The sequence below is a fragment of the Littorina saxatilis genome, linkage group LG17 (assembly GCF_037325665.1).
Source record: "Littorina saxatilis isolate snail1 linkage group LG17, US_GU_Lsax_2.0, whole genome shotgun sequence".
Classification (NCBI taxonomy): domain Eukaryota; kingdom Metazoa; phylum Mollusca; class Gastropoda; order Littorinimorpha; family Littorinidae; genus Littorina; species Littorina saxatilis.
Window position 1 is genome coordinate 30,935,954 of NC_090261.1, and position 25,233 is coordinate 30,961,186.

At 41.5% G+C, this 25,233-nt stretch overlaps 2 protein-coding genes across 2 annotated transcripts; one reads left to right on the forward strand and one right to left on the reverse strand.

The window, feature by feature from the left end:
- Nucleotides 1-17: 17 nt before the first annotated feature.
- LOC138952755 (SUMO-activating enzyme subunit 1-like) lies at nucleotides 18-23,755 on the forward strand. Its single transcript, XM_070324476.1, has 9 exons — nucleotides 18-177; nucleotides 2,430-2,541; nucleotides 4,809-4,868; nucleotides 17,020-17,276; nucleotides 18,420-18,531; nucleotides 20,405-20,516; nucleotides 22,184-22,328; nucleotides 22,717-22,786; nucleotides 23,495-23,755. Exons 1-9 carry the CDS (start codon nucleotides 83-85, stop codon nucleotides 23,582-23,584), a joined length of 1,053 nt encoding a protein of 350 aa, XP_070180577.1. The 5' UTR covers nucleotides 18-82; the 3' UTR covers nucleotides 23,585-23,755.
- Nucleotides 8,775-14,233, reverse strand: LOC138952562 (uncharacterized). The gene is made up of 5 exons (XM_070324249.1): nucleotides 13,850-14,233; nucleotides 13,150-13,249; nucleotides 12,732-12,858; nucleotides 10,634-10,914; nucleotides 8,775-9,919 (listed from the first exon to the last, which is right to left on the reverse strand). Exons 1-5 carry the CDS (start codon nucleotides 14,231-14,233, stop codon nucleotides 8,775-8,777), a joined length of 2,037 nt encoding a protein of 678 aa, XP_070180350.1.
- Nucleotides 23,756-25,233: the final 1,478 nt, after the last annotated feature.

Below are 25,233 nucleotides of genomic sequence, written 5' to 3' on the forward strand. Positions count from 1 at the left end.
GAGATATGATTGGACGACAGCAGCGAATCAGCGGACATTTGTAACCGGCTTCAGCTTCCGGCCGCAGAACTCGAAAGCGAAGATGACAGCCGACACAAAAGAAGAAAATATTACAGAAGACGAAGCTGCTTTGTATGACAGGCAGATTCGTTTATGGGGACTTGACGCCCAAAGACGGTTTGTATCATAATTTAAAATAATTGTAGAAATAAGCGTGTTGACTGAATGAATTCGTCCGCTGCCCAAACGTAGGCCAAGCTCTTGTACTTGTAGCACTAGCACTGTAGCAGACAGCAGATCCGTCTCCATCGTGCTGTTCATTCTCATGCATACTATTGTGGTTTTATTCTGAACTGTGAAGCACTGAGATATTAAAGTGAGATTAGGTAGAAGAGTTGTGTGTGAAATCAAAGGCAGCATATATGAGATAACAGAGCCACAAACTGCGTCAAATACACTGCATGTGCGTGATGTAGAATCACCAGAAGCAGGCGACTTACATAGCCTATATATGTCTGATGCAATGATTGAAGATCCAAGGCTAAGAAAAACATTTCAAGGCAAATTCACTTGGCAATATACACGACAATAGCCCTGTATGCCCTCAGGACCTGTTGTCATGCAGGAAGATCTGGACAAGCTACAAGAGTGGTCTGACAACTGGCTCCTCAAGTTCCACCCAAAGAAGTGTAGTGTCCTTAAGCTAGGCAAACAACACACAGAGACCAGCTATCACATGAAAGGGAGATCCGAAAGTGGTGAGGAGGTTAGCATCACTCTAGAAGAAAGCGAAACGGAGAAAGACCTTGGTGTACTTGTAGACAATCGCCTGAGTTTCAAGGGACATGTTGCACAAGCAACTGCGAAGGCAAACAAAACCTTAGGCATCATCAGGAGATCGTTTGAGCATCTGGATAGGGAGGTGTTTGTACAACTCTACAAGAGTCTTGTCAGGCCAATCCTTGAATATGGGCATTCAGTATGGCAACCACAGCAGAAACTGCTGTGCAAGGAAATAGAGGACGTACAGAGAAGGGCTACCAAACTGATATCGGCTCTCAGTGAGAAAACTTACCCAGAACGACTTGCTGTACTCAAACTACCGAGTCTCGAACACAGGCGTCTCCGAGGTGACATGATCGACCTCTACAAGTATATGCATGGGATCTACGACACAGGCAACCCGAATTTCCAGCTGGCCGAAACCAAAGACACTAGGGGAAACAGCCTCAAGTTGTACAAACCATTTTGTAGGCTGAACGTTCGGAGCTGCTTCTTCGCAGAAAGGGTGATTCCTCACTGGAACAGTCTGCCAGAAACAGTTGTGACAGCACCATCAGTGAACAGTTTCAAAGGAAGGCTGGACAATTTCTGGGCAGACAGACCAGAGAAATTCTCGCCAACGTGCTACCAATAACCGCCCGCGCATGCCACCAACAAAAGTGTTATTGGAGTACTATTCGACAGGATCGATGAACAGGCCTAAGGCCTTAAACATCGCAAGTTCAAGTTCAAGTTCAAGTTCAAGTATGCAGTTTGTCGCAGCACTGAATGGATCTCGACCGGCGTAGTGGATAAGGCCAACAAAAAAAAATTGTCTGTTTAGGGTAACCCGACCGACCCTATCGATTTGGCGCCGACCCAAAAACTTTTTTTTGATTTCAAAAATAAAAAAGAAAAAAAAAGAGGTAAAAATGCTAAAAAGAGACATTTGGCGTTTCTTTCTCTCCCTTTCTCTCTGTTTTATTTATACGTTAGTTTTGAAACATGTATTCATCAAATATAAGAAGTGAAATGTTCAGCCAACATAGCATTTACACACACACACACAAAAAACAAACAAAAAAACAAAAAAACCCCTACCTACCTACCGACCCTACTTTTTTTGGTCATGTTACCCTAAACAGACATTTTTTTTTTTTTGGCCTAAGACATCGGCATCCTAATTGAAAGGTCATGAGTTCAAATCTCAGTTGCCTGGTGGGTTAAGGGTGGGGATTTTTCCGATCTCCCAGGTCAACTAATGTGCAGACCTGCCAGTGACTTATCCCCCTTCGTCACGTACATGCAAGCACATGTACATGTATGCAAGCACAAGACCAAGTGCGCACGGAAAAGATCCTGTAACCCAAGTCAGAGTTCGGTGGGTTATAGAAACACAAAAATACCCAGCAAGCTTCCCATGAAATCGACGTATGCTGCCTGAATGGCGGGGTAAAAACGTTGATTCACGTAAAAATCCACTTGTGCAAAAACATGAGTGAACGTGGGAGTTTCAGCCCATGAACAAAGAAGAAGAAGAATGGATCTCAAATGTTCGTTTTTAACAAAAATAAAAGAGTATACACATGTAACGTTGCTTCCACTGGGCTTTATCAGTATATCTACTTTGTTGTGTCAAAAAGTCATGGTTGCCTTGTTAATTTCAGACTGCGAGCAGCCAGTGTGCTGTTGGTGGGACTGCGAGGTTTGGGAGCGGAAGTTGCCAAGAACATCGTTCTTTCAGGCATCAAGTCTCTGACACTTCTGGATCCGACAGTGGTAAGAATTATATCTGGACTCAGTTATGATTGTGAAGTTCATCGTGACATATGTTTGGCATCAGAAAACGTCTGAACTTCTTAAAAAGTTGACGTCAAGGACTAGCTACCTTGAACTCAAGAATTGTACCAACATTTGTTTTGGCCATTTCAGCAAATTTGCCAAAGAAAATAAATCCTAACAACATCCCTGCATCACCTCCAGCAATCATTCCCAGAAAATAAATTTTTGTTTGTTTTTTCCGGCCTCTGTTTTTGAGTGGTATTTAGACTAGAGACAATCAGACCACTGTTCGTCAGTATCTGCTGTGGGTTTTATTGTTTTCTCTTTCACTTGTTTTTTTGTTTTTGTTGATGTTGTTCTCTTCCTTGTGTGCTTTGCTATGTTTGTCTAGACATATGTGACAGTCCATCACAAAATCAGTCTTAAGTCGGAATTTGGATGATTTGAGTTAGTTATTATTTTGAAATTGTGAGTCTTTCCTGGATGTTTAGAAAACAAAATTAAAGCTCTAGGTCAATAAATAACGATATTACGGCCATTTTTATGAAAGAAGTTGACCGGCGGCCATTTTGAGAAATCGGGCTTGAAAGTTTTGGAAAGCACCAGCTTTACATTTTCCTTAGCAACGGGGGTTGAAAATTAACCTAACCCTTCCACATTTTGCACAAGTGTACTTTGATCTTTCATGCATCCTTTAAATCCAAAACGAGGGGTTAAAAGAACAATTATCACCATTTTTGAAGGCTTTGTTTACATCATACATGTGGAGGAAAACGGTCAAATACATGTCATACACATCAGCAAACATTTTCACTGTCATTATCAGGATTAAAGAGGTTACATGCATCACACCCACGTTTTTGTCCATTTTTGACAAACACTTGAACAAAATCAACTTACTTGTATCAGTCACTTTTTTGGCATCGAATAGGAATACGTACAGATCAGAATGTAGATCCCAAACAGAGGAACTCCTCCACTGTGACAGTCTGTTCACCACAAAAGCTCTTGCACATCAATGTTGACACCACCTCCAACCTCACCTTTATACATGTCTTGCACTGATAGCTGTAGAGCTACAATCTCCTCCGGATCAAACTGGGTGATACATCCACGACGAGTATTTCCGGGTGCAGCGTCAGGAACTTTAATCTGTTTGCAGCCAGTTCCATTGGCTTTGCAGCAACGAAGGCGAGTTCTCTCGAGCACATCACAGCCCTGTTGCAATTAAGGAACTGCAGCATGCACTTCCATCACATCTCCTCCACCACTCGCCTCAACTACATGTGTTCTTGCAGTTGATGCATTGCCATTAGAAACGCCAACGGGGTTTTTGACACTGACGAGGGGACGGTCTGTCTCCTCTTCGTCCGCATATTCAGCATCAGCGTCACATATCTCGGCGTCAGATGCATCAGAATCGGAGTCACTGAATCCAGCAACGTCTTCGGCAAAGAAATCCGACAACAAATCTCGGAGTTCGTGGTTATTTTCAAGCGAATTGCAGTTGAGAAGCGCTGTCAATCGGTGTACGTCAGCCATGGGTTTGCTTTCGTATAGCGATAGGAAATGATAAAGTGTTACTTCCCCTGGGCTTTGATTTGACCAATGAGGAGGCCGTTGCTAGCCCTTTTTTGAAGGCAGACAAGCTGATTGGTTAAATCTTAAAGTTTGTTTACGTCACGATTTCCTTATTTGGAGGAAGTGGGCAGGTATTTTTAACCACAGAAACACACAGCGGGAAAGCTGATGCAATAAGCTTTCCGACAGTACCAAACATAGTGGGGTTCTGTAAGGGATACACTAAGCAAACTATCGGTGAAAGTGAGGCATTTTGATGTTATGCTTGACTTTTTTGAAGAATGTATTGCATTTGAATCCAATAATTTAACTATTTAGCGATTGATTTTGGCATATTTTTTTGGTTGTCATGTAATTTGGGGTCTACAGAACACGTTTCTGCAAAAAAGTGAATTTCACCCAGATAGACCCTCAGTGCCTTTTCCTCACGCTATCTCGCTTTCGCCTGCTGCGACTTAAGACTGGTTTTGTGGTGGAACGTCACATATGAGCATTTCAGGGAAAGAAACAAAAATTGTGTGTCATGCCTACAATGTGTGTGTGTTCATTTGTGTGTGTGTAGTGCATGTTTGTGTCTTTGGGTGTGTTCAAATTAGTATGTATTTGAAGTCGAAGTATCGATTTGCTGATACTAAATTTGAATAGTTGATTGTTGTGAATCAGTATGTGTTTTCCTTTTTCAGGCTGATGAGGAGGATTCAATGTCACAGTTTTTGATTCCTCGCTCTGAAGTGGGAAAAAATGTAAGTACAGTTGTTTTTGCTGGTAATCATCTATATATATATACGACTTGTGTCTGTGTGTCTGTGTATTTGTGTGTTTGTGTATTTGTGTATTCGCCATGCACGGCCAAAGTTCTTGATGGATCTGCTTCAAATTTGGTGGGCATATTCAGGTTGACCCGGTACAGGACACAACCTGGTCGATATTTCAACACGTGCTCTCAGCGCGCAGCGCTGAACCGATTTTGGTTCCACCTCAGCTACCCGGGCCCCCATACCCCCATACCGACACACCATAGCCGCTACACCACATCACAACGCCAAAGTTCTCGGTGGATCTTTTTCAAATTTGGACACCGTATTCAGCTACACCCCGGACACAATATCATCGATGAGATATTTCAACACGTGCTCTCAGCGCGCAGCGCTGAACTGATTTTGGTTTTTGTGTTCATTTCACCATTATAAGTAACTCTTCCTTATCTTCTCCAGTGTTTGGCGTTTATCTCCCTTCCTTCGTGTGGCTTTCCCGTTCAGTTGTAAGTTACTACTATTTTTAGAATGTCACTGTGCTGTCCACTGCGCTGTCCACAACGCTTCCCTTGCACCCGTAAGTTGTTCTTACTGTCAAAGTGAAAAGGTCGAATCAATTTATAGCTACGCGAAAAATACACTCTCACCTATCTCTATATATTTATAGATACAGATATGCATATATATATACGGCTTCTCTGTGTGTGTGTGTGTTTGTGTGTGTGTGTGGGCAAAAACCTGTGTATTGTAGAGTTCTGTTTGTGATGTGGTCTAGCGGCTTTTGTCTGTCTGTATGTACTGGCATGTGAGAAGCCACAGCAGAAAATATAGGGCTAAGAAATAAGCTCTAAAATTCTCAATCCCGTTTGACAGGACTTCGCCTTCAAAGGTGATTGTGGTGAACCGCAACGCTGTCTGTCTCTGTCTCGCGCCCTTCACCCCAAATTCCCGTTTCTGAGATACTATTTTTAGAATGTCACTGCGCTGTCCAGAACGCTTCCCTTGCACCCGTAAGTTGTTCTTACTGTCAAAGTGAAAAGGTCGAATCAATTTATAGCCACGCGAAAAATACACTCTCACCTATCTCTATATATTTATAGATATAGATATACATATATATATATACGGCTTCTCTGTGTGTGTGTTTGTGTGTGTGTGTGTGGGCAAAAACCTGTGGATTGTAGAGTTCTGTTTGTGATGGGGTCTAGCGGCTTTTGTCTGTCTGTATGTTCTGGCATTTGAGAAGCCACAACAGATAATATAGGGCTAAGAAATAAGCTCTAAAATTCTCAATCCCGTTTGACAGGACTTCGCCTGCAAAGGTGATTGTGATGAACCGCCACGCTGTCTGTCTCTGTCTCGCGATTCACCCCGGCGAAGCCGGGTATTCCTCTAGTTATACATACGTACATATCATATGTGACCGGATCTGACAAAATGGTAGATAACCCGATTTTTGGAAAATTTTAGATATGCATATCATCTGAAAGCTTAGAAAACAAGCTTTCATGTGATGTTTGAATGAAAAGGATACTCCCAAAAATGAAGACTCAGGAGCAGTTTGAAATACGGGTATTGATGGCGGCCATTTTGAGGAAATTGGACTTAAAGTTTGGACACATTCAACAGCGAAGAGTCCCTAGCAACCATGCTTAAATTTCGTTCTAATGGAATGAAATGTGTTCAGAGTACACTAAACAACAGATTTATGCTTGTTTCCATGGTGATTTTGTATCAATGTAGGATTTGTGAGATTTTTAAAGTACAGTTGATAGTGAAAATGTGATTCGAGAAACTAGGTCTCACCAAAATAGCATTCAAAATTATCCATGCTCTTCCATAAAATACATAATGCCAATGGGTGTATAACAACTTACTAAAAGCCATGTGCAACTTAAACCTTTTCTCAAATAATTTAGTGTCTTAGTTTGTAAAGCATAAGCTTGATATTTTAAGTATTATTATTAACGTTCATTTTTACGAACCGAAACAATAAGTCACAGAGTACTGATCTCACTTGGGTTTTATTTGTGGTTACTTGAGTGAACTTAAATATGAACGATACATCAATCTCATTAACTGCCCCTCGCCACGTGAGCGTGGCGAGAAGTTCTTTTGTGTAAGTGCATGTGCTAACAAACTGAATTACAGCTGAATCAGAGCTGTACTGAACACGCACTCATCCGCTCGTTTCATTCTTATCAGTCACTCCCACAAATTAATTGTCCACACCAGCTGTTTGCAGTTAAGTCCACGTAAAGTGAAATGTTATTGAATTAAAGCTTTTTATGATTGTAACTTTTGGTAAAAAATCATAGCAATTTCAAAATCAATTTTCCAAAACATATTTACAAAAAACATGAAAAAGTTTAGCATCAAATTATAGCACAGCAGGGCACTGCTGGCCGATTGTCCCCCTGCCCTTCTGTTGGGTCAAACAAAGGGGCCAAATACATATTTACAACAACAAAAAAGTTTAGTATCAGATAGCCCGGCCGGGCACTGCTGACTGGTTGTCTCTCCTGCCCTTCTGTTGGGTCAAACGAAGGGATCAAACATAGCAAATTAAACATCAATTTACCAAAACAAAAAACAAAACAAAAAAACAGTTTCGCGTTAAATGGCCAGCAGGGCAGCTGACTGATTGTCTCCCCTGCCCTAATGTTGGGTGAAACAAAGGGGGCATTCTGCGGGTCATGCACAGAAAGAAACCAAGCCGAAATACAGAAACTGATAACAGTAGTAGAATGAGCCAGGGGATTACTTCCCTCGACCCGACCCTTTTTCTTTATTTGGTGTTTAACGTTGTTTTCAACCACGAAGGTTATATCGCGACGGGCTAAGGGTCAACCAGGTAAGTCTACCCGAGAACAAAAATGCCAGATGCCACGGTCGCGGGCTACTCAACCCAAACCACTCAGGGCGAAAGGAAGTAGGCTGTGGACCGATGCGATCTGTGGACTAAAGCTAAAGCTTCGGTTCCAGACCAATCAATGACGGTACTGCACCGAAGCTCAAACGGTGGTGTCAGCTCACCCTGGCATGGCATGCAAGAAAAACAACAACAGCGAAATGTAGAGCAGGAAACTGATCCGAACATACAAATTATCTCTCTTGACTATTACAATGGACATCAACCAGCGACATGAAACAAAGCTCCAGCGCCACCAAGTTACAAAATGAATGCCTTCATTGATAAAATGGAGGAGGGGTGGGTGGCGGAAAAATGTTCACCAAATACAAAAACTTGACCTTTCAGCTTGCTGGAATCTTGCGTAATGACGCTAAGCTAAGCTCTGTGCGGGGCACTGTCCGCCGCATCGGTCAGTTCCAGCGGTCCGCTACAAGCCAATCAAAGAAAGGCGCATGCAATCACACAAAAACATGAATATTTCAAACGAATCTGGAGAGAGAGAGAGAGAGAGAGAGAGAGAGAGAGAGAGAGAGAGAGAGAGAGAGAGAGAGAGAGCAGCTTTGAGTCTTGAAGGCAACAGCTGTAACTGTCAGAGAACCGGGTCGAACAGACGAATGTACTGGCAAATACTTTGAACAGAGGTAAGTTTATAATCTAATAATTTTTGTATCAGCATTTTGCTTTCCTTCAACTACACACAAATGATTCCTCCTCGGACAACAGGTTTGAAAGCAAAGAGTCACAATAATCCTGATTCACAAGTCAGTTTAAATAATACACACAATGAACTTCATGATTGCACAGATCTGAAGTCAAGCCAGTTCCATTATTTAAAATGTCAGTCCAGTGATCCTTAAACTTGAAAACATTTACTGCCAAGTCCCGGTAGCATCACACTCACAGTGTGTAGCCAATGTAGTGTACACAAAAATTTACTGCAATATAACACATATACTATGAGTAAGCAGATGGAAAGCAGGTTAGTTGGGGGGTGGACACATCACATCCCTCTTGTCCTCGCGCACAAACTCACGAATCTGGGTGAACAGGTATGTTTGTCGCTCACGCGAGAGTCCGGGGGTGGGCAGAATCAGTGGCATGTCTGCCAAGGCTCGGAAAGCTTCCCGGCTGACCAGCAGGTTTCGCTGCTCCTCAACTTCAGCCAGAGACATCTTCACAAAGACACAGCCAGGGTGCTGGTGTGACATTCTGAAGTGGGCAAACTTCAGCATGCCAGGCAGGCGCTTGAACGCTGGCTTGAGGAAGGTCTGCCAGTCGTAGGTGTTGACAAGAGAAGAGCCATCCTCCCTGCCGACTAGCTGGGGAATGTTAACGTGGCTCACTGGTGTGCTCTCTCGCACGACCTCGCACAAATCATCGAGGCAGGACACCTCGGATCGCCGGAAACACTTTTTTAGCAGGCCAAAGGCCCAGTCGGGAGCAAACTTTGTATGCCCGGCTGGCATGAAGTGTACATTGATCTCTGTGTGAAGGCCTTTCATGACGCGCCAGATCAGGTACCACATTACAAAGTTATTTTTGTTCTGCCCTGAACAGTTGTCACAATGCAGACTGAGCACTTGCTCTCCTAGTCCGTATTTCTCGAAGAAGAAGTGCAAGTAGCTGATTACAGCAGTGGACCCTTTACTGCAGTTGACGCTTTCGTCGACAAGAAAGTTGACTTGTTGAGGGATGGCCTCACAGTTGACACCGAAGATGGCACATTTCCTCGGCACCAGGAAATACATTGGGCCCGGTTGTGCAGCGTTACTTGGAAGATGCACCTGCTGCGCAAAATCAAAGCTATAATGAACAGCAATGGGGCGTGAGTTTGGGGCAGTCTCCGTGAGAGCGGTCAATCCAAGCCCCTGGACAGCCGTCTTGCACTGGGCTATTTCATCTTTGTAGAATTGACGCTCTGCAACCACTATACTCAAGTGTCGCTGTTGCTCCAGGATAAGTTCACCCTTCTCTTCGTCGGTCAGGTTTGCACTGCGAAATATCTTGGTGTTGTTGTTTTGGCACCTCCAACACAAATCCGTCATTGGTCTGCATACCACGATGAATGGGCAGAGCTCACGCCACAGCCTGTTGAAGGTTGTCTTGGCAACAACTTTAGGGTGTCCTGGAACAAATTAATATCAATCTTCACAAAACACGATCACTCACTTTCCTTCGCTAATAGTTGGTCAAGAATTATGATGCATAGCTGACACAGCCTGGTGAATAATGTTGATGCGGCAAACAACTCAGGGGTGTCCTGAAGAAGAAACACATATCACAGTCTTCATGTAAAGCCAAGTCCAGGTTGTGAACGCCCAAAACCCATGTAGTTCTCTGTCGGAATGCTTAAGTCAACAAAAAGTAATGCATATTTCTGTCCAGACACAATGCAAGGTGTGACTTGTAGTAATTCTATCTTTGAAATGTTATGACTAAAATTAATTGAATCTAGTTTTGAAGAAATACAAAAAATGTAGAAACTAACAAAAAAAACACGTACACATTGAATGCACAGTGCCCTGCAGTGTTATTACAAATAAATCTGTAATTATTATTTATTTTTGAACACAAGCAATGATGCCATACAAACTAATAGGTGTAATTTTGAAAGGGATGAGTAGGGGGAGGGGGTGGGGGAGGAGAGTTTTTCATTCAGTGTCCTTATTGTTTTCCCTTCTTTCGAAGTTTAAATTACGGGGTCATGATTTAAATTCCTGATTAAATTGTTCATGTACCAACATACCAACATTTTATTAAAAAAAAATGAAACTTTGCAAGCCAACATACTGCTCCATTTGTTTATATATTGATGATGTCTATGCTGCTCTGCTCTCACCTGCCCTTGCTGCAATATCTGCATAGTGCCTGTAGACACGGCTCTTCGGGGCGGATGAGGGTAGCAGCTGTATGTCGGCTCGCTTGAAACCTGGGACACGGCCCGGCAGACTGACAGCATGGTCCTCTGCATACTGCTTTATGAAGTTGAGCACGCGCTGTGTGTCCTCCAGGCTGAGAGAGTTTGTGTTGCTTTTGCGCCCTCCAGATTTCAACTTTCGAGGTGTTAAGCCATTCTCCTTAAAATGGTCCTGAAGGGCCCGTAGTTTGTTGGCACTGACCCTGAAACAAGCACAAAGCAAATTCAATTAAACTCACTTATTTGCACTATTGTTTAAAATATATAAGAATTTTAGAGGTTTGCTAAGGCCAAAAAAAAAGGTTGTATGTTTCTGGTCACCCGACCCTACCTAGTTTTTTCCCCGCCAACCCTAGACTTTTTTTTTATTGCATATTTAGTAAAAACAAGAAGGACAAAGCCCATACGACTCACATGCTTGACCTTGACCTTTACATGACCTTGACCTTCAGGGTCAAGGTCAAATAACTAAACCTAGCAATGACATACACTAAGAACTGCTTTACACATTTTTCCTACCAAAATACATGTGACCTTGACCCAAGGTCAAGGTCATCCAAGGTCATGCAACACAAAGCTGTTAATTCAAGACATAGGAAGTACAATGGTGCTTATTGGCTCTTTCTACCATGAGATATGGTCACTTTTAGTGGTTCACTACCTTATTTTGGTCACATTTCATAAGGGTCAAAGTGACCTTGACCTTGATCATATGTGACCAAATGTGTCTCATGATGAAACTATAACATGTGCCCCACATAATTTTTAAGTTTGAAACAGTTATCTTCCATAGTTCAGGGTCAAGGTCACTTCAAAATATGTATACAATCCAACTTTGAAGAGCTCCTGTGACCTTGACCTTGAAGCAAGGTAAACCAAACTGGTATCAAAAGATGGGGCTTACTTTGCCCTATATATCATATATAGGTGAGGTATTCAATCTCAAAAACTTCAGAGAAAATGTGAAAAATGTGAAAAATAGCTGTTTTTTAGGCAACATTTATGGCCCCTGCGACCTTGACCTTGAAGCAAGGTCAAGATGCTATGTATGTTTTTTGGGGCCTTGTCATCATACACCATCTTGCCAAATTTGGTACTGATAGACTGAATAGTGTCCAAGAAATATCCAACGTTAAAGTTTTCCGGACGGACGGACGGACGGACGACTCGGGTGAGTACATAGACTCACTTTTGCTTCGCATGTGAGTCAAAAAGGAAAAGGAAAAAAAAGCGTCAAAACGAAAGTAAAAGACGGCAGACGACACAAGGGTGATAACCCCGCATCCCTTTTGTCTCATTTGTTTTGTAATGTGTTGTCTTTCTCTTTGTATAGTAAGTCCAGTCTCTTTGCGTCACTGTATAGTTATTTTCTACCCTGACAAAAACAAAAACAAAAACAAACAAAAACAAAAAAAATCCCTACCTACCTTAGTACCTACCCTATTTTTTTTTTAGCCATGTTACCAGAAACACATACAACTTTTTTGTTGGGGCCTAATACTCCTTCGCCTTGCCTAATCTCCAAAAGAACGGTTGCCTCCTTTCACCATACTTCCCCTCTCTGGGCACACAGACATGCAGGAAAATATTCTTCCCTATTCTTGGGATGATAACTAATCACTGGCAATAACGGCACTAACTCCAAATTGATGTTCTTTCTTTGTAACTTGAAAGTGCACTACAGTGGACTGGAACCCCTCTTTGGCGACTCTTCCAAATATACCAAACGAGAAAGAGAATGATAAAAGAAATGTACAACATTTTCACACTTAGCACACAAAATCTGTCGTGAGCTTTCAGAAAACTTCCATCTTCTTTCTTCATCTGGGTGGAAAGGGGATATTTGCAGAAGGGACCACGAAGGAAACATTTTCAGAAAATCAGGTGTTTTTTTTTCTTCTTCTAAGGGGCCAATGGATAAGATAAGATTTATAGTCCAGTGAGGTTACCCTCATGGAAATTCGGGCTGCCGAGTTCCACTATACGGAACAGCATAGGGGACAAACAACAATTTGCTTACCCAAGCAGAGTCTGGAATGTTTTCACACACACCAATCGTCCCATGTACATGTACGTGGATCTGCCCTTCTGTCGCTCCCTCTGTTCCTTGCACCGGCTGGTTTGGGTCCCCTGTGTGCCTGCAGGAGCTGATTAACCCCAGAATCAGCATGTCTAGTGCATCTGAAAATTACAACAAGGCTGTATAAATGTGAAGCAAATTGATAGTATGGATATTTTAGGCAACTATGCGTAGGTACAAGCCATTATTATTAAAAAATCACTTGTAAGACTAAGATAATAAAGAGAACAACTGAAAGTGTATCACTTTATTTTCACGGAAAAGTGTTGTTAATGTGAAGATGTATGCCCTGGGAGTGTGACTAGGGGTGTAGTTGGTTAATGTTCACATCAAACTTATTCAAAGACTTGTGACATACCTCTATCCATGTCCTTGATGGATAGATTGATGCCCATGATCTCCTCGGTGGTGAACTGCGTAACACAGCCCCGTCTTGGATCTTCAGCAGCTGGTGTGACCTTAAAACATGAATTTAAAAAAATGTAGGACTGACAGGAATAGTTTTGCACCCTATAACAGGAGTGGGAGATTCTTTCGAGCATGATTTGGTTACAAAGCGCTTTACTAACATGACTACAGCAAGCAACAGATACGTATTCAAGCACGCAATTGTACGGAACACACATAATCACAACATAGCCAGCAGACGCCCAATTAGTACTACATAATACACAACTCACATTATGTTAAGGTAAACACAGAACCAGCAAAAAAGAAAAAAAATAGACAACGCTGCAAAGACCAATCATGGCATACATACACAAAATATTGGTTCACCGTCCCATGTATAGTCACATGCACCACACACCACACACACACACACACATAATTATACACATGGCCAAACACGCACACACATGCACAGGCACACACACGCTGCCTTCAGCACACACGCACGCACACACACACACACACACACACACACACACACACACACACACACATTCTTCGAAAATGAAAAGCACATCCATTCATACAATCATGTGCAGTCATTCAAAACATGGAGGAAAACAACACCTGAAGAAATGATAGAAAAGGGGTAAGGAGTAAGAGCTTACCTTGATCTGTTTACAGTTACATGAAAACTGCCTCAGCTTTCGTAGCAACTCTGGTGGCGGTGCACCATTGCAGTCGTCCATTTGCTCGTCGCCGCCTGGTCCACTGATGTGGACAATGGGTTCCTCGATTTCAAGTTCTCCGACATCGTCAAATTCTGATTCGGCCAGAACAAAGTCAGGCAGCTGGTTTTCAGTTCGACGTTCGTTATCGTCGCTCTCACTGTCACAATCGCTTGACTCGCTATCGCCCTCTGGACGCTCACTACACTGATTCCCGTCAGAGAGGAAGTACTCGTCAATCAAAGACTTTAATTCTTCTCCTTCCGCTTCGAAAATGTTACCTGCTTTGCAGGAATTTAGCAGAAACGCTAATCTTTTCTCCATGTTTGCAGATCTAAGATCGCCAACGAACACAAGCGGTAGAGAGGCATTACTTCCCCTTAAGACCGCTTCGACCAATCACGAGTGCTGTTTCAGCCGAGAACGGACATTGTTACCAAGGAAGTTTTTGAAAGTGGCTTCTGATTGGTATAAGCCTCTTTCTTGTGTACACCCAAAGAATTGCGTGTTAAACCAGAGATACTGTAGCAGATCTCTGGTTTAAACTTCATAGTTTGCCAACATGATTTAACCTAGAAGCTGGTTTAAAAATAGACACAGTGACATTTCGAACGCTATACGACATGATGGGGTTCTGTAAAGGATTATGCTGTCATTCTTGTTGAAAAGTCGGTCAATTATAGCGTCCTTTGTCTTTATTTAGAGCATGGTAGGTTGATTAAATATCGATTTGGAGGCATTTATAAGCCACTGACATCCAAAAACAGGCAAATATGTGTGTAGAAGTGTCAAAACTATCCACAAATGCCAATAACCCAATTCTCCCATAATTGACCTACATTGGTATATTCAATGTATCTCAAAAGAGGTTCCCGCGGCTTATCTACCATTTTGTCAGATCCGGTCACATATCATGTTGCATCTTTTTTACATTTAGTCAAATTTTGACTGAATGTTTTAACATACAAAGGGAACTCGAACTCAAAAACTTTATTACCGAGGGATGATAGCATTAGGTCCATATGGTCCTTTCTTACAGCTAGTCCCTACTATAATACACACATGAAACGAAGAACAAGTATGAAGAATAAAAAAAGAAATCAAATAAAACACAATCATGTAGGGAAAAAAATAACAAAACACACACACAAAATTGAAAAGTGTGCTTATTAATGGAAGCATACTATACACTTTCTCTTTCACGCATCCTCACACACACTCGCACAAATTGTACACCGTACCGACTTAGTCGTTAGAGAGGTGCTTTCGGAGCTGTCTTTTGAAAGAAGATAACAAGTCGCGTAAGGCGAAATTACTACATTTAGTCAAGCTGTGGAACTCACAGAATGAAACTGAACGTAGTCCGCCGCTAGTGCAAAAGGCAGTGAAAGTGACGAGCCTGTTTGGCGTGGTAGCGATTGCGCTGTGCTTCATAGCACGCTTTACTGTACCTCTCTTCGTTTTAACTTTCTAAGCGTGTTTTTAATCCAAACATATCATATCTATATGTTTTTGGAATCAGAAACCGACAAGGAATAAGATGAAATAGTTTTTGAATCGATTTCGGAAATTTAATTTTGATCATAATTTTTATATTTTTAATTTTCAGAGCTTGTTTTTAATCCAAATATAACATATCTATATGTTTTTGGAATCAGAAAATGACGAAGAATAAGATGAAATTGTTTTTGGATCGTTTAATAAAAAAATAATTTTAATTACAATTTTCAGATTTTTAATGACCAAAGTCATTAATTAATTTTTAAGCCACCAAGCTGAAATGCAATACCGAAGTCCGGGCTTCGTCGGAGATTACTTGACCAAAATTTCAACGAATTCGGTTGAAAAATGAGAGCGTGACAGTGCCGCCTCAACTTTCACGAAAAGCCGGATATGACGTCATCAAAGACATTTATCAAAAAAATGAAAAAAACGTCTGAGGATATCATACTTAGGAACTCTCATGTCAAATTTCATAAAGATCGGTCCAGTAGTTTAGTCTGAATCGCTCTACACACACACACACACAGACAGACAGACAGACAGACACACATACACCACGACCCTCGTCTCGATTCCCCCCTCTATGTTAAAACATTTAGTCAAAACTTGACTAAATGTAATGACAGACATGACTTGATATTTACAGGTAGTGAATTCCAACCGAATCGAGACGAGGGTCGTGGCGTATGTATATGTGTGTGTGTGTGTATAAAGCGATTCCGAGAAAACTACTCAACCGATCTTCACGAAATTCCACTTGAGAGTTCCTGGGTATGATATCCCCGGATGTTTTTTTCATTTTTTTGTTATAGATGCCTTTGAGGACGTCATATCCAGCTTTTTGTGAAAGTTGAGGCAGCACTGTCACACCCTCATTTTTCAACCAAATTGAAATTTTGGTCAAGCAATCTTCGACGAAGTCTGGACTATGGGATTGCATTTCAGCTTGGAAGCTTAGTTAATTAAAGTTGTCATTAAAATTGAAATTTCAGAAGCTGATTAAAAAAGGATTGCTTTGTATTCCTCATCTTCTCCTGAATTCAAAAATATATAGATATGTCATGTTTACTCTAAAAATGTGCTCAGAATGAAAGGAAATAGGTTCAATAAGTACTATGGTCGCATGCTTCGCGGAGACGAGCGTGACCCGTCTCGGTCTTCGAGAATGGTTAGCCGAGACTATCTAAATGTAGTCTCGCCAATGACTGGTTTGTCGTGTTGATCGTTCAGTTTGATACCGACTGACTAAATGTTTTTATATCGCTACACACAACAATGCAAAATTAAAGGTCTCTTTTTGATTCTCTCTTCATAATGCGAACAATGGCGTCACATAAAAATGCTGTCACTTCTTCTACATGTCTCACATGTAACTAAAAAGACATATTTGGAACAACAATTTTTTTTGTCTGCGACTTCGTCATAACAGCTATAGAAATGAATGCATAACTTTATCGCCAGGTTGTGCATGTATTGGTATCTTGTATCACTAAGCTAATCTGATAAAATCCAAACCGACACTGTTTTCAGTTCTGGTTTTGGACAGTAAAAACTTTGGGTAGGACATGATTGTTTCCTGTTCCTAAAAGAAATTGTTCTCATTGCAGAGAGCTGAAGCATCACTGGAGCGCACGCAGCTCCTCAACCCCATGGTCAAAGTCACTGCAGATACGTCCAACATTGATGACAAGGATGATGCTTTCATCAAATCATTTGACGTTGTGTGTGCTACGGGCTGTGGGACAACCACTCTGAAACGCCTGGATCGGGTGTGTCAAGAGGGAGCCGTCAAGTTTTACGCTGGTGACGTCTTCGGCTTCTATGGCTTCATGTTTGCTGACCTTGGTACCCATGAGTATGCAGAGTGAGTTGTTGCCAAAGTTTTTTCTTTTATTTACTCTTTTTCACCGTCTGAAGCTGATCTGCTGTGGGTTTAGTCTGAAACAGCCAAAAATCAGCTTTTACGCAATGTCAGGCATATCTGTCTTTTTTGATACACAGTGCGGTTTCTTGTGTACATGTATGTTTCAGTTAGCAGTATGCATTAATGTTCTTTTTTTTTCCGAATCATTCTGGTAACCATAAGAGTCATTTATCAGTCGTATCAAGGTTAACCCCTTCACTGCCCACCCCGTATGTAATACGTGGTCATTTTTGGTTTGTCGTACGCCCATAACCGTATCTCATACGTGGGATTTGTGTCACCAACATTTCAGGACATTTCCGAAAACTAAATGGGAGGTAACCACTGTCCAAGTACTTTTAGGGGTTCTAAACACAGTTCTTTCCCATAGACCGTTCGGATAAGTTACTAAAGTTGCTACCCCGTTCTACCACGTGTTGAAAACTGTGTTAGCATTCTCGCCATTCACAATGGCGGCTGAAAGTCGGACCTCAACTCGTAGACCTGTTTTCAAGCGATACAGTGTTCTGGAAGCTCTACAAGAAGTGATTTATGGATTACCACACAGAAGAATACTTTTATGGGCTGTAATGTGAGTACCTGATGTTTGACACCAGTTTTAGCAGTGTTTTGTGTGGTTTTACGTGCTGCAATGTGTGTCACTGTGTGTGTGTAAGTCCGGAAACTGTAATTTTTGACGAAAATGGTCATTATATCAATTTTTACTATAACAATCACAAACAAAGTCCAATGATCATGTCATCCTATAATAGCCAAGGGTATAAGCAAAACACATGCCAAAGATCTAAGAGATATCTCAATAAATGATCGAGCAGTGAACAGATTAGTGAACCTACCGAAGAAAGCGAAATTTTGCCCTGGCACACAGCAATACCAAAATGCTGTTATACTGTGGCAGTGAAGAGGTTAATGGTTTGTGTAATGATTTGTTAACAGGGTTGTGTACTTCTAAAGATTCAGGAAAAGTGGTGTTTATTGTGTAACGTGTAATTAATTTTGTTGATGCAGTCATGTCATTTTAATCATCACTTTTCCCAAATGCAACCATCAATTCCAATTGCTTGGCTAATTCTAAATGTGCAGGGAAGTGAAAAAGCCAAAGCACGCAGAGAAGAACGTATCCTCTGAAGAAGAGGGTGAGCCTAGTCCCAAGAAGGCCAAAGTAGAAGAACCAGAAACTACTACTGTGAAAAAGGTACACATTAGTTTTACAAAGAAGGTAAACCATCTCTGAATCAAATAGCTACTTTTGACTGCATATACTTTTCTTTATGAACATAAGATATTTATGTTAATTTTCCCTTTTTCCATACCCTCAGACATCAACTATCCACCTCTGATTGACGTCACAATTCAGGCATTGTAGGGCAGAGTAGAGGCATGTGAGAGTCAGTTTTATTATCGAAACTCATTTTCTAAGCTCCTTTCTCGGCACATCTTGCCACTTGATTTTTGTTATTTGCTTGAACTGTGGATGCGTGCACCGTAATTTCTCTTTATCCTCTGACCCTCCAGAAAACACTTGTTGAAGTCTGCAATCAGGAGAGGTTGATAGTTCCCAGTACATTTGACATTCAAGGGAAACCAAGAATGGGAGGTTATTGGAACATTTGTGACCCTCCACCACGGAATGAGTCGCATGTCACCTTTGCATGATTTTCATATTTTTACATTTTTATGCTCTATCCAGTGGTGAAAACCGTTTTAGAAAAGAGCAAAGTTATAAGCCTGTGACTAAGGTGACCCACACACTGTTACCAGACACTCCCCGGACTTATATTAAGCCTAGCGCAGAACCGCGCCAGGTGACATGCGACTCATTTCGTGGTGGAGGGTCACATTTAGTTGTTGACAATACATGTAAATGTTTTATCAATAATTTAACGTTCCAATAACTTACCTTTGTTTTTGTTATTTAAATTCAGAATTTTGGAATGTTTGCGGTCTATCTCCTTTTGGATGTTGGCATGCTAGGCTTTTCATTTGGCTTTTCACAGGTGAAGCTGATGTCCAGGTTGACATAGTTGCCTTTTATTTAACCTTCACCGTGCACCTGGGTCGTGGACGACCCACAGCCTTACAAAACTGTCTGTATCTCTAAAACTATTGAGAGTTTTGGATTGAGACTTGATGTAATCCTCCAACACCATAGAACCTTCCTGTCGACTCATTTTTTGAGTCACTTGAGAAAAAGTGACTCTATGTAATCGGTCAGTGTTAGTCTGTCCGGCCGGCCGTCCGGCCGGCCGTCCGTAGACACCACCTTAACGTTGGACTTTTCTCGGAAACTATCAAAGCGATCGGGCTCATATTTTGTTTAGTCGTGACCTCCAATGACCTCTACACTTTAACGATGGTTTCGTTGACCTTTGACCTTTTTCAAGGTCACAGGTCAGCGTCAAAGGAAAAATTAGACATTTTATATCTTTGACAAAGTTCATCGGATGTGATTGAAACTTTGTAGGATTATTCTTTACATCAAAGTATTTACATCTGTAGCCTTTTACGAACGTTATCAGAAAAACAAGGGAGATAACTAGCCTTTTCTGTTCGGCAACACACAACTTAACGTTGGGCTTTTCTCGGAAACTATAAAAGTGACCGGGCTCAAATTTTATGTGAACGTGACTCATTGTGTTGTGAATAGCAATTTCTTCCTGTCCATCTGATGCCTCATATAATATTCAGAACTGCGAAAGTGACTCGATCGAGCGTTTGCTCTTCTTGTTTAAAGAGTTTCATTGTAAACAAACAAAAAAACAATGACGTCATTTGAACTGCTCAGTCCGGATGTTGTGGGTTGCGGACGACCCATATGGAATTAAGAAAGGTATTTTACAGTGTTTATACCTATTCGGATGACGTGAGTCGTGTACGACCCACACTCTGCAAAGAGGTGTAAAAGAGTTTATCCCTATTTAGGTGGCGTGGGTCGTGTACGACCCATACTTAAACGTTGAATCCTCCTTTAGAAAGAATGGGTCGTTACTCAATCCACATCATCTGGACTGTGTAGTCCAAAGCGTGTTTCGGTGAAGGTTTAAAGAGCTCACTGCTTTGTTTTGCAGAGTATGAAGTTTCCAGTTCTGGAGGACGCCTTGGGGGCCAAGTTTGACAGCAGCTCATCAGAGGGCAAGAAAAAGCTGAGGCAGATACCCAACACATTCTTCATCACTAAAGGTTCTTGTTAAGAATTCTTTTAGGATTGTATAAGTCATGTAGTCCTGTGATGTTACCAGACCTGGGAACCCATACGATTTCGCCGTATTTTGTACGCATGATTGTCTAGAATACGATCAGTACGGTCAGTTGAAAAAAAATACGACGACGACTTTTCTTCACAAGCGCATCCCGAAGCCGATCCGGTACTTTGACATATGATTAATGTTTTTTCAGTCAACATTGACAGACGCATTTGTTTTAAATGTTTTGGTAAACTTAATTAACGGTGCGACGGATGCGTGTGAAGCATGTTTGAAACATGGATGTTCAAATGCTATGAGGAGTACGCTCATTTTTCTGAAAATACACCATGTTCGTTTGAGAATACTCCAAGTGCAAAACAGGGGTTCCCAGGTCTGTGTTACCATCATAGAAATTTGGGTTGCTTTCTCTCTTGGGAAGCGAGCTGCCGTACTGATACAGTATGGCACTACCCAGTATTCTTCTTTCTGTATGTGTGTGATTATGTTTCCCTGAGACGTTTGCTGTAAACTTGGGATCTTTATTCCGTGCATGTGTGGGTTGCCGAGTGGTAACGCACTTGCGCTCGGAAGCGAGAGGTTGCGTGTTCGACCCTGGGTCAGGCCGCAGTTTTCTCCCCCCTTTCCTAACCTAGGTGGTGGGTTCAAGTGCTAGTCTTTCGGATGAGACGAAAAACCGAGGTCCCTTCGTGTACACTACATTGGGGTGTGCACGTTAAAGATCCCACGATTGACGAAAGGGTCTTTCCTGGCAAAATTGTATAGGCATAGATAAAAATGTCCACCAAATACCCGTTTGACTTGGAATAAAGGCCGTGAAAGGTGAATGCTCGCCTAATAGGCTACTGAGCTTTACTGGCCGATGTGAATGCGTTATATATTGTGTGTAAAAAATGTCTGTTTGTCTGTCTGTCTGTAAAAAATTCCATTTCAAAACGGCAGAAATTAATATGTAAGCGCCTAGGGCTATATCTAGATTAGGCGCATAAAAATGATCACAATAATAATAATAATAATAATGTGTGCACATAGGGGTGTCTGGAGGAGAGCCTGCACAAAGTTGACTCTGAAATAAATCACTCGACGAACATGGGTTATCGCACCAGCTGTTCTGCCCTTTTTGTCATAATATGAAGTAGAAAGCTGGAAAAAGATAAACAAATACAGATATTTTAACAGCGAAAAAAAATCGGTATTTTCTGCTCTCTCTTTGTTTTCATGCGTTATTTTTATGGTTCATATTTGTTTTTCTTTTGTTTGTTGTTGAATTCAGGGGTGTCTTTTCTTGTTATCTGTCTCATTTTTGTTGTCGTGTTATCTGTTATAAGCTTTTTCTTTTTTTGTTTTTCTTTTTTTGTTCTTGTTATATATATTTTTTTAAACTCTAATTTTGCTTTTGTGGCCGGATGTTGTACTTTCGTGGGCAATCTTACTAGAGTGAACAGTTGTTTTTGTTTCGTTTTTGTTTCTCTTCTTTTTCTCAAACTAACCACTTTGTGTGCAAAGTGTATTCCAAGAAGCAAAACCTTGATCACTGGTAGGAATGGCTACTGCATGGAATCATGAGCCATCTTCTCTTAATTAATAAAAACAAACATGTTTCAGGCTTAATGCTGACATTTTCTTTGTGGTTTCACTGTGCAGTGCTGCTGGAGTTTTTAGAACAGCAGAAGAGGAGGCCAGCTTCTTCGTCATTAGAAGGTGACAAAAAACAGCTCTCTAACCTACGCAAGCAAACGCTGGACACTTCAGGAGTCAGTGACAACAAGATGCCTGAGGATTTCACAGAGTGAGTTAATGTTTCAAATGCACTGCCGTAATAAGTCACAAAGAATCTGTGTGTGTGAAAATCTCTTTTCTCTCTCTCTCTCTTTCTCTCTCTCTCTCTCTCTCTCTCTCTCTCTCTCTCTCTCTCTCTCTCTCTCTCTCTCTCTCTCTCTCTCTCTCTCTCTCTCTCTCTCTCTCTCTCTCTCTCTCCCCCCACCCCCCCTTGCAAGAGTTGGGTTAAATGAGTTAGTTTGCTGACTTGTTTAGTGTTGCTGTTATTGATGCTGTTTGGAGGGAATTGTTGGTTTGCTTGTTTTACCTATTTAAATATCAGATGTGTTCTTGTTTTCTTAAATCTTTATTCAGTATCCGAAGGAATCTCCATCCTTGTGTTTTCACTGTCATTTCAGATACTGCTTTGGGCAGCTGAGTCCAGTATGTGCAGTTGTTGGTGGTATCCTGGGACAAGAGATTATAAAGGTGTGCAATTATTTTATTTTGTCCAATTGTTGACTGTGAATTGATTACTATTTGCATGTTGGCAAAAACCAGCGTTAACAAAAATAAGGGGGATCAGCGGGACATTCTAATCAGGGGAGAGAACTGAGAAAGGACTGCTGTCACTGACGCACTTGAACACGATTGCTTCCCTTTGTACGTGTTTACAATGCGGGAAGCGTCGGCACCTTTTTAGACCCTATCGCTTTTGCAGACTTGAACAGAATTTCTGTTGTTGTTGTTTCTCTCTCATTTATTTTAATTTATGTGTGTGTTCGGATGGTTTGGAATAGACGATGTTCGGGAATAACTGTCAGGTTTGTTTTGGTTGTGAAAGAGCGAATAGTCTTGCTTTAAGTGAGTCAAACTTTCCAATGTGTCATTATAAGCCAGTCACTAACGAAGGGGTGGGTCTCAAACACGTGGACAAGGAGCATGTGTAGAGAGCTTGTCTCACCAAAAGCAAGAGTATTCACTATTTCACAACCCATTTAAACCAGACAGTTATTTCTAGAATTCGGCTATCGAGATGTGTGGAGTCTGAATGCAGTTTTAGGTTTTCTTTTTCTTGTGTAATAAAATGCATCTTTACACATGCAAATCTACTAGGCAATTGTTGGTCACTGGTGTTATTTAAAAAAGATTTTGGCACTTCTATCAGTACGGTTAATTTATTTTTGTCTGTTTCAGGCAGTTTCCCAGAAAGATGCACCTCACAACAACTTCTTTTTCTACAGCGGAACGGACGACGGTGGTTTTGTCACATCAATAGGCAGCTAAAAACATTTCATCCATCATCTCATCGCTTTTGACCATCTTGTTAAATTGATGTGTTTGTTGTGTTCGAACTCATTCGTTTGCCATATTGTTTTGTAAGTAGTGTACTACTGACTATACTGTTGTAAAACCATAGAATGAGCAGAAAATACAGATTTTGTGCACCTCTATAAAGTTTTTTTGGATTTGTACATGCTTTGGTGTTGTCTTGTGCAAAAAAGATTGTTGTCCTTGTAGATTGTTTTGATCAAAATATTTCTTCAGACTTGTGAATGTTGTGACACCTTTTACTGAAAGCTGGTGCTAATCACTGACCCATAGGGTCCACTGATGTTGATTTCATGTACTTTTGATTAAAGACAGTGACTAACCTTCGTGATTGAAAACGACGTTAAACACCAAATAAAGAAAGATTAAAGACAGTGACGCAAATTTGAGTTGTGTGTGTGTTTCTGAGATCCTGGGTGCGTGTGTGAGACTGAGAGTGGATATGTATTATGTTGCTAGTAACTAACTTGAACTCGTTTGCTTTTGAGACTACATGTATCAGTCAACTGACTAGCATAAAGCGTCTTACATTCACATTGCTATTGTTACACACACTCAAGCTCACGTCTTCCCTTTCCCTTTCTCCCCAAATGCACAAATAACAGGCTGTCATGAATACCATTGGCATGAACACGAATAATTGGATACACACACGCAGACACATACAAACACACAAACACATCCCCTCCCACAACCCTTTTCTCAGTCCCCAAAAATGCACACATAACACCCACTCATCACCGTGCTAAAAAAAAAAGACGGCCACAACGGAGTGACCATGGGGTCAAACCGGTGGCGACCCCCCGGGGTAGTTATAATAAGGGGGGGTCCAGTGTTTACCCCCCCTCACCGGCCCGCCATGTTTGCGCTCCTGATCCACTTCCGGTCCACGAGATGCCAGTAGCTTTAACCTTGAGGGTGTCTCGGCGTCTTGTCGCGCGGTCGTCACATTCCCAAAGTAGTGTGAGTCCCGTCGTTCTCTTGACATTGTCTTGCCACCATTCCTACCTCAGTTCCGCTCTGACGATCCATCTGGAGACCCAAGCTGCTTCCTTGTCAGGTGGTGTGCTGATAATGTCACAAGTTTTTTTTGTTTATTGGGGGGGGGGGGGGGGGGGGGGTGGCAGGGAAGTCTTTGGGCAGGTATGTGTCATGAAAAATGGCTGCATTGTGTCAATGGCATTAATTAGTCAAAAAATTGAAACCGTTCCTTCTGTTAGTTGAGGTAAATCCATTACATGTACCCACAAGCACAGTCATGATCTATTCTTACTTGTAGATAATATACTTGTAATGTATCATACGTGTTTGTCTGTCGTCGACTTTAAAGTCCGCGTTTTGTTTTGCAATAACTGTAACGTTCCAATAACTTACAGGTCTTGGGTTTTTTTCGTTTTTTTTCGTTCCTTGTATGTTTTTCACCGTTTTATTTGCTTATGTGTATTATTTATTTACTTATTTTCTGGTACCTGGTAATATGGTTTGTTTAAATGCGAGGTCCTTCTCGGCTCAGATCTGGTCAGGCTTTTACATTTGTGAACAAGAAACAATTAACAAGTGGCTCTATCCCATCTCCCCCCTTTCCCCGTCGCGATATAACCTTG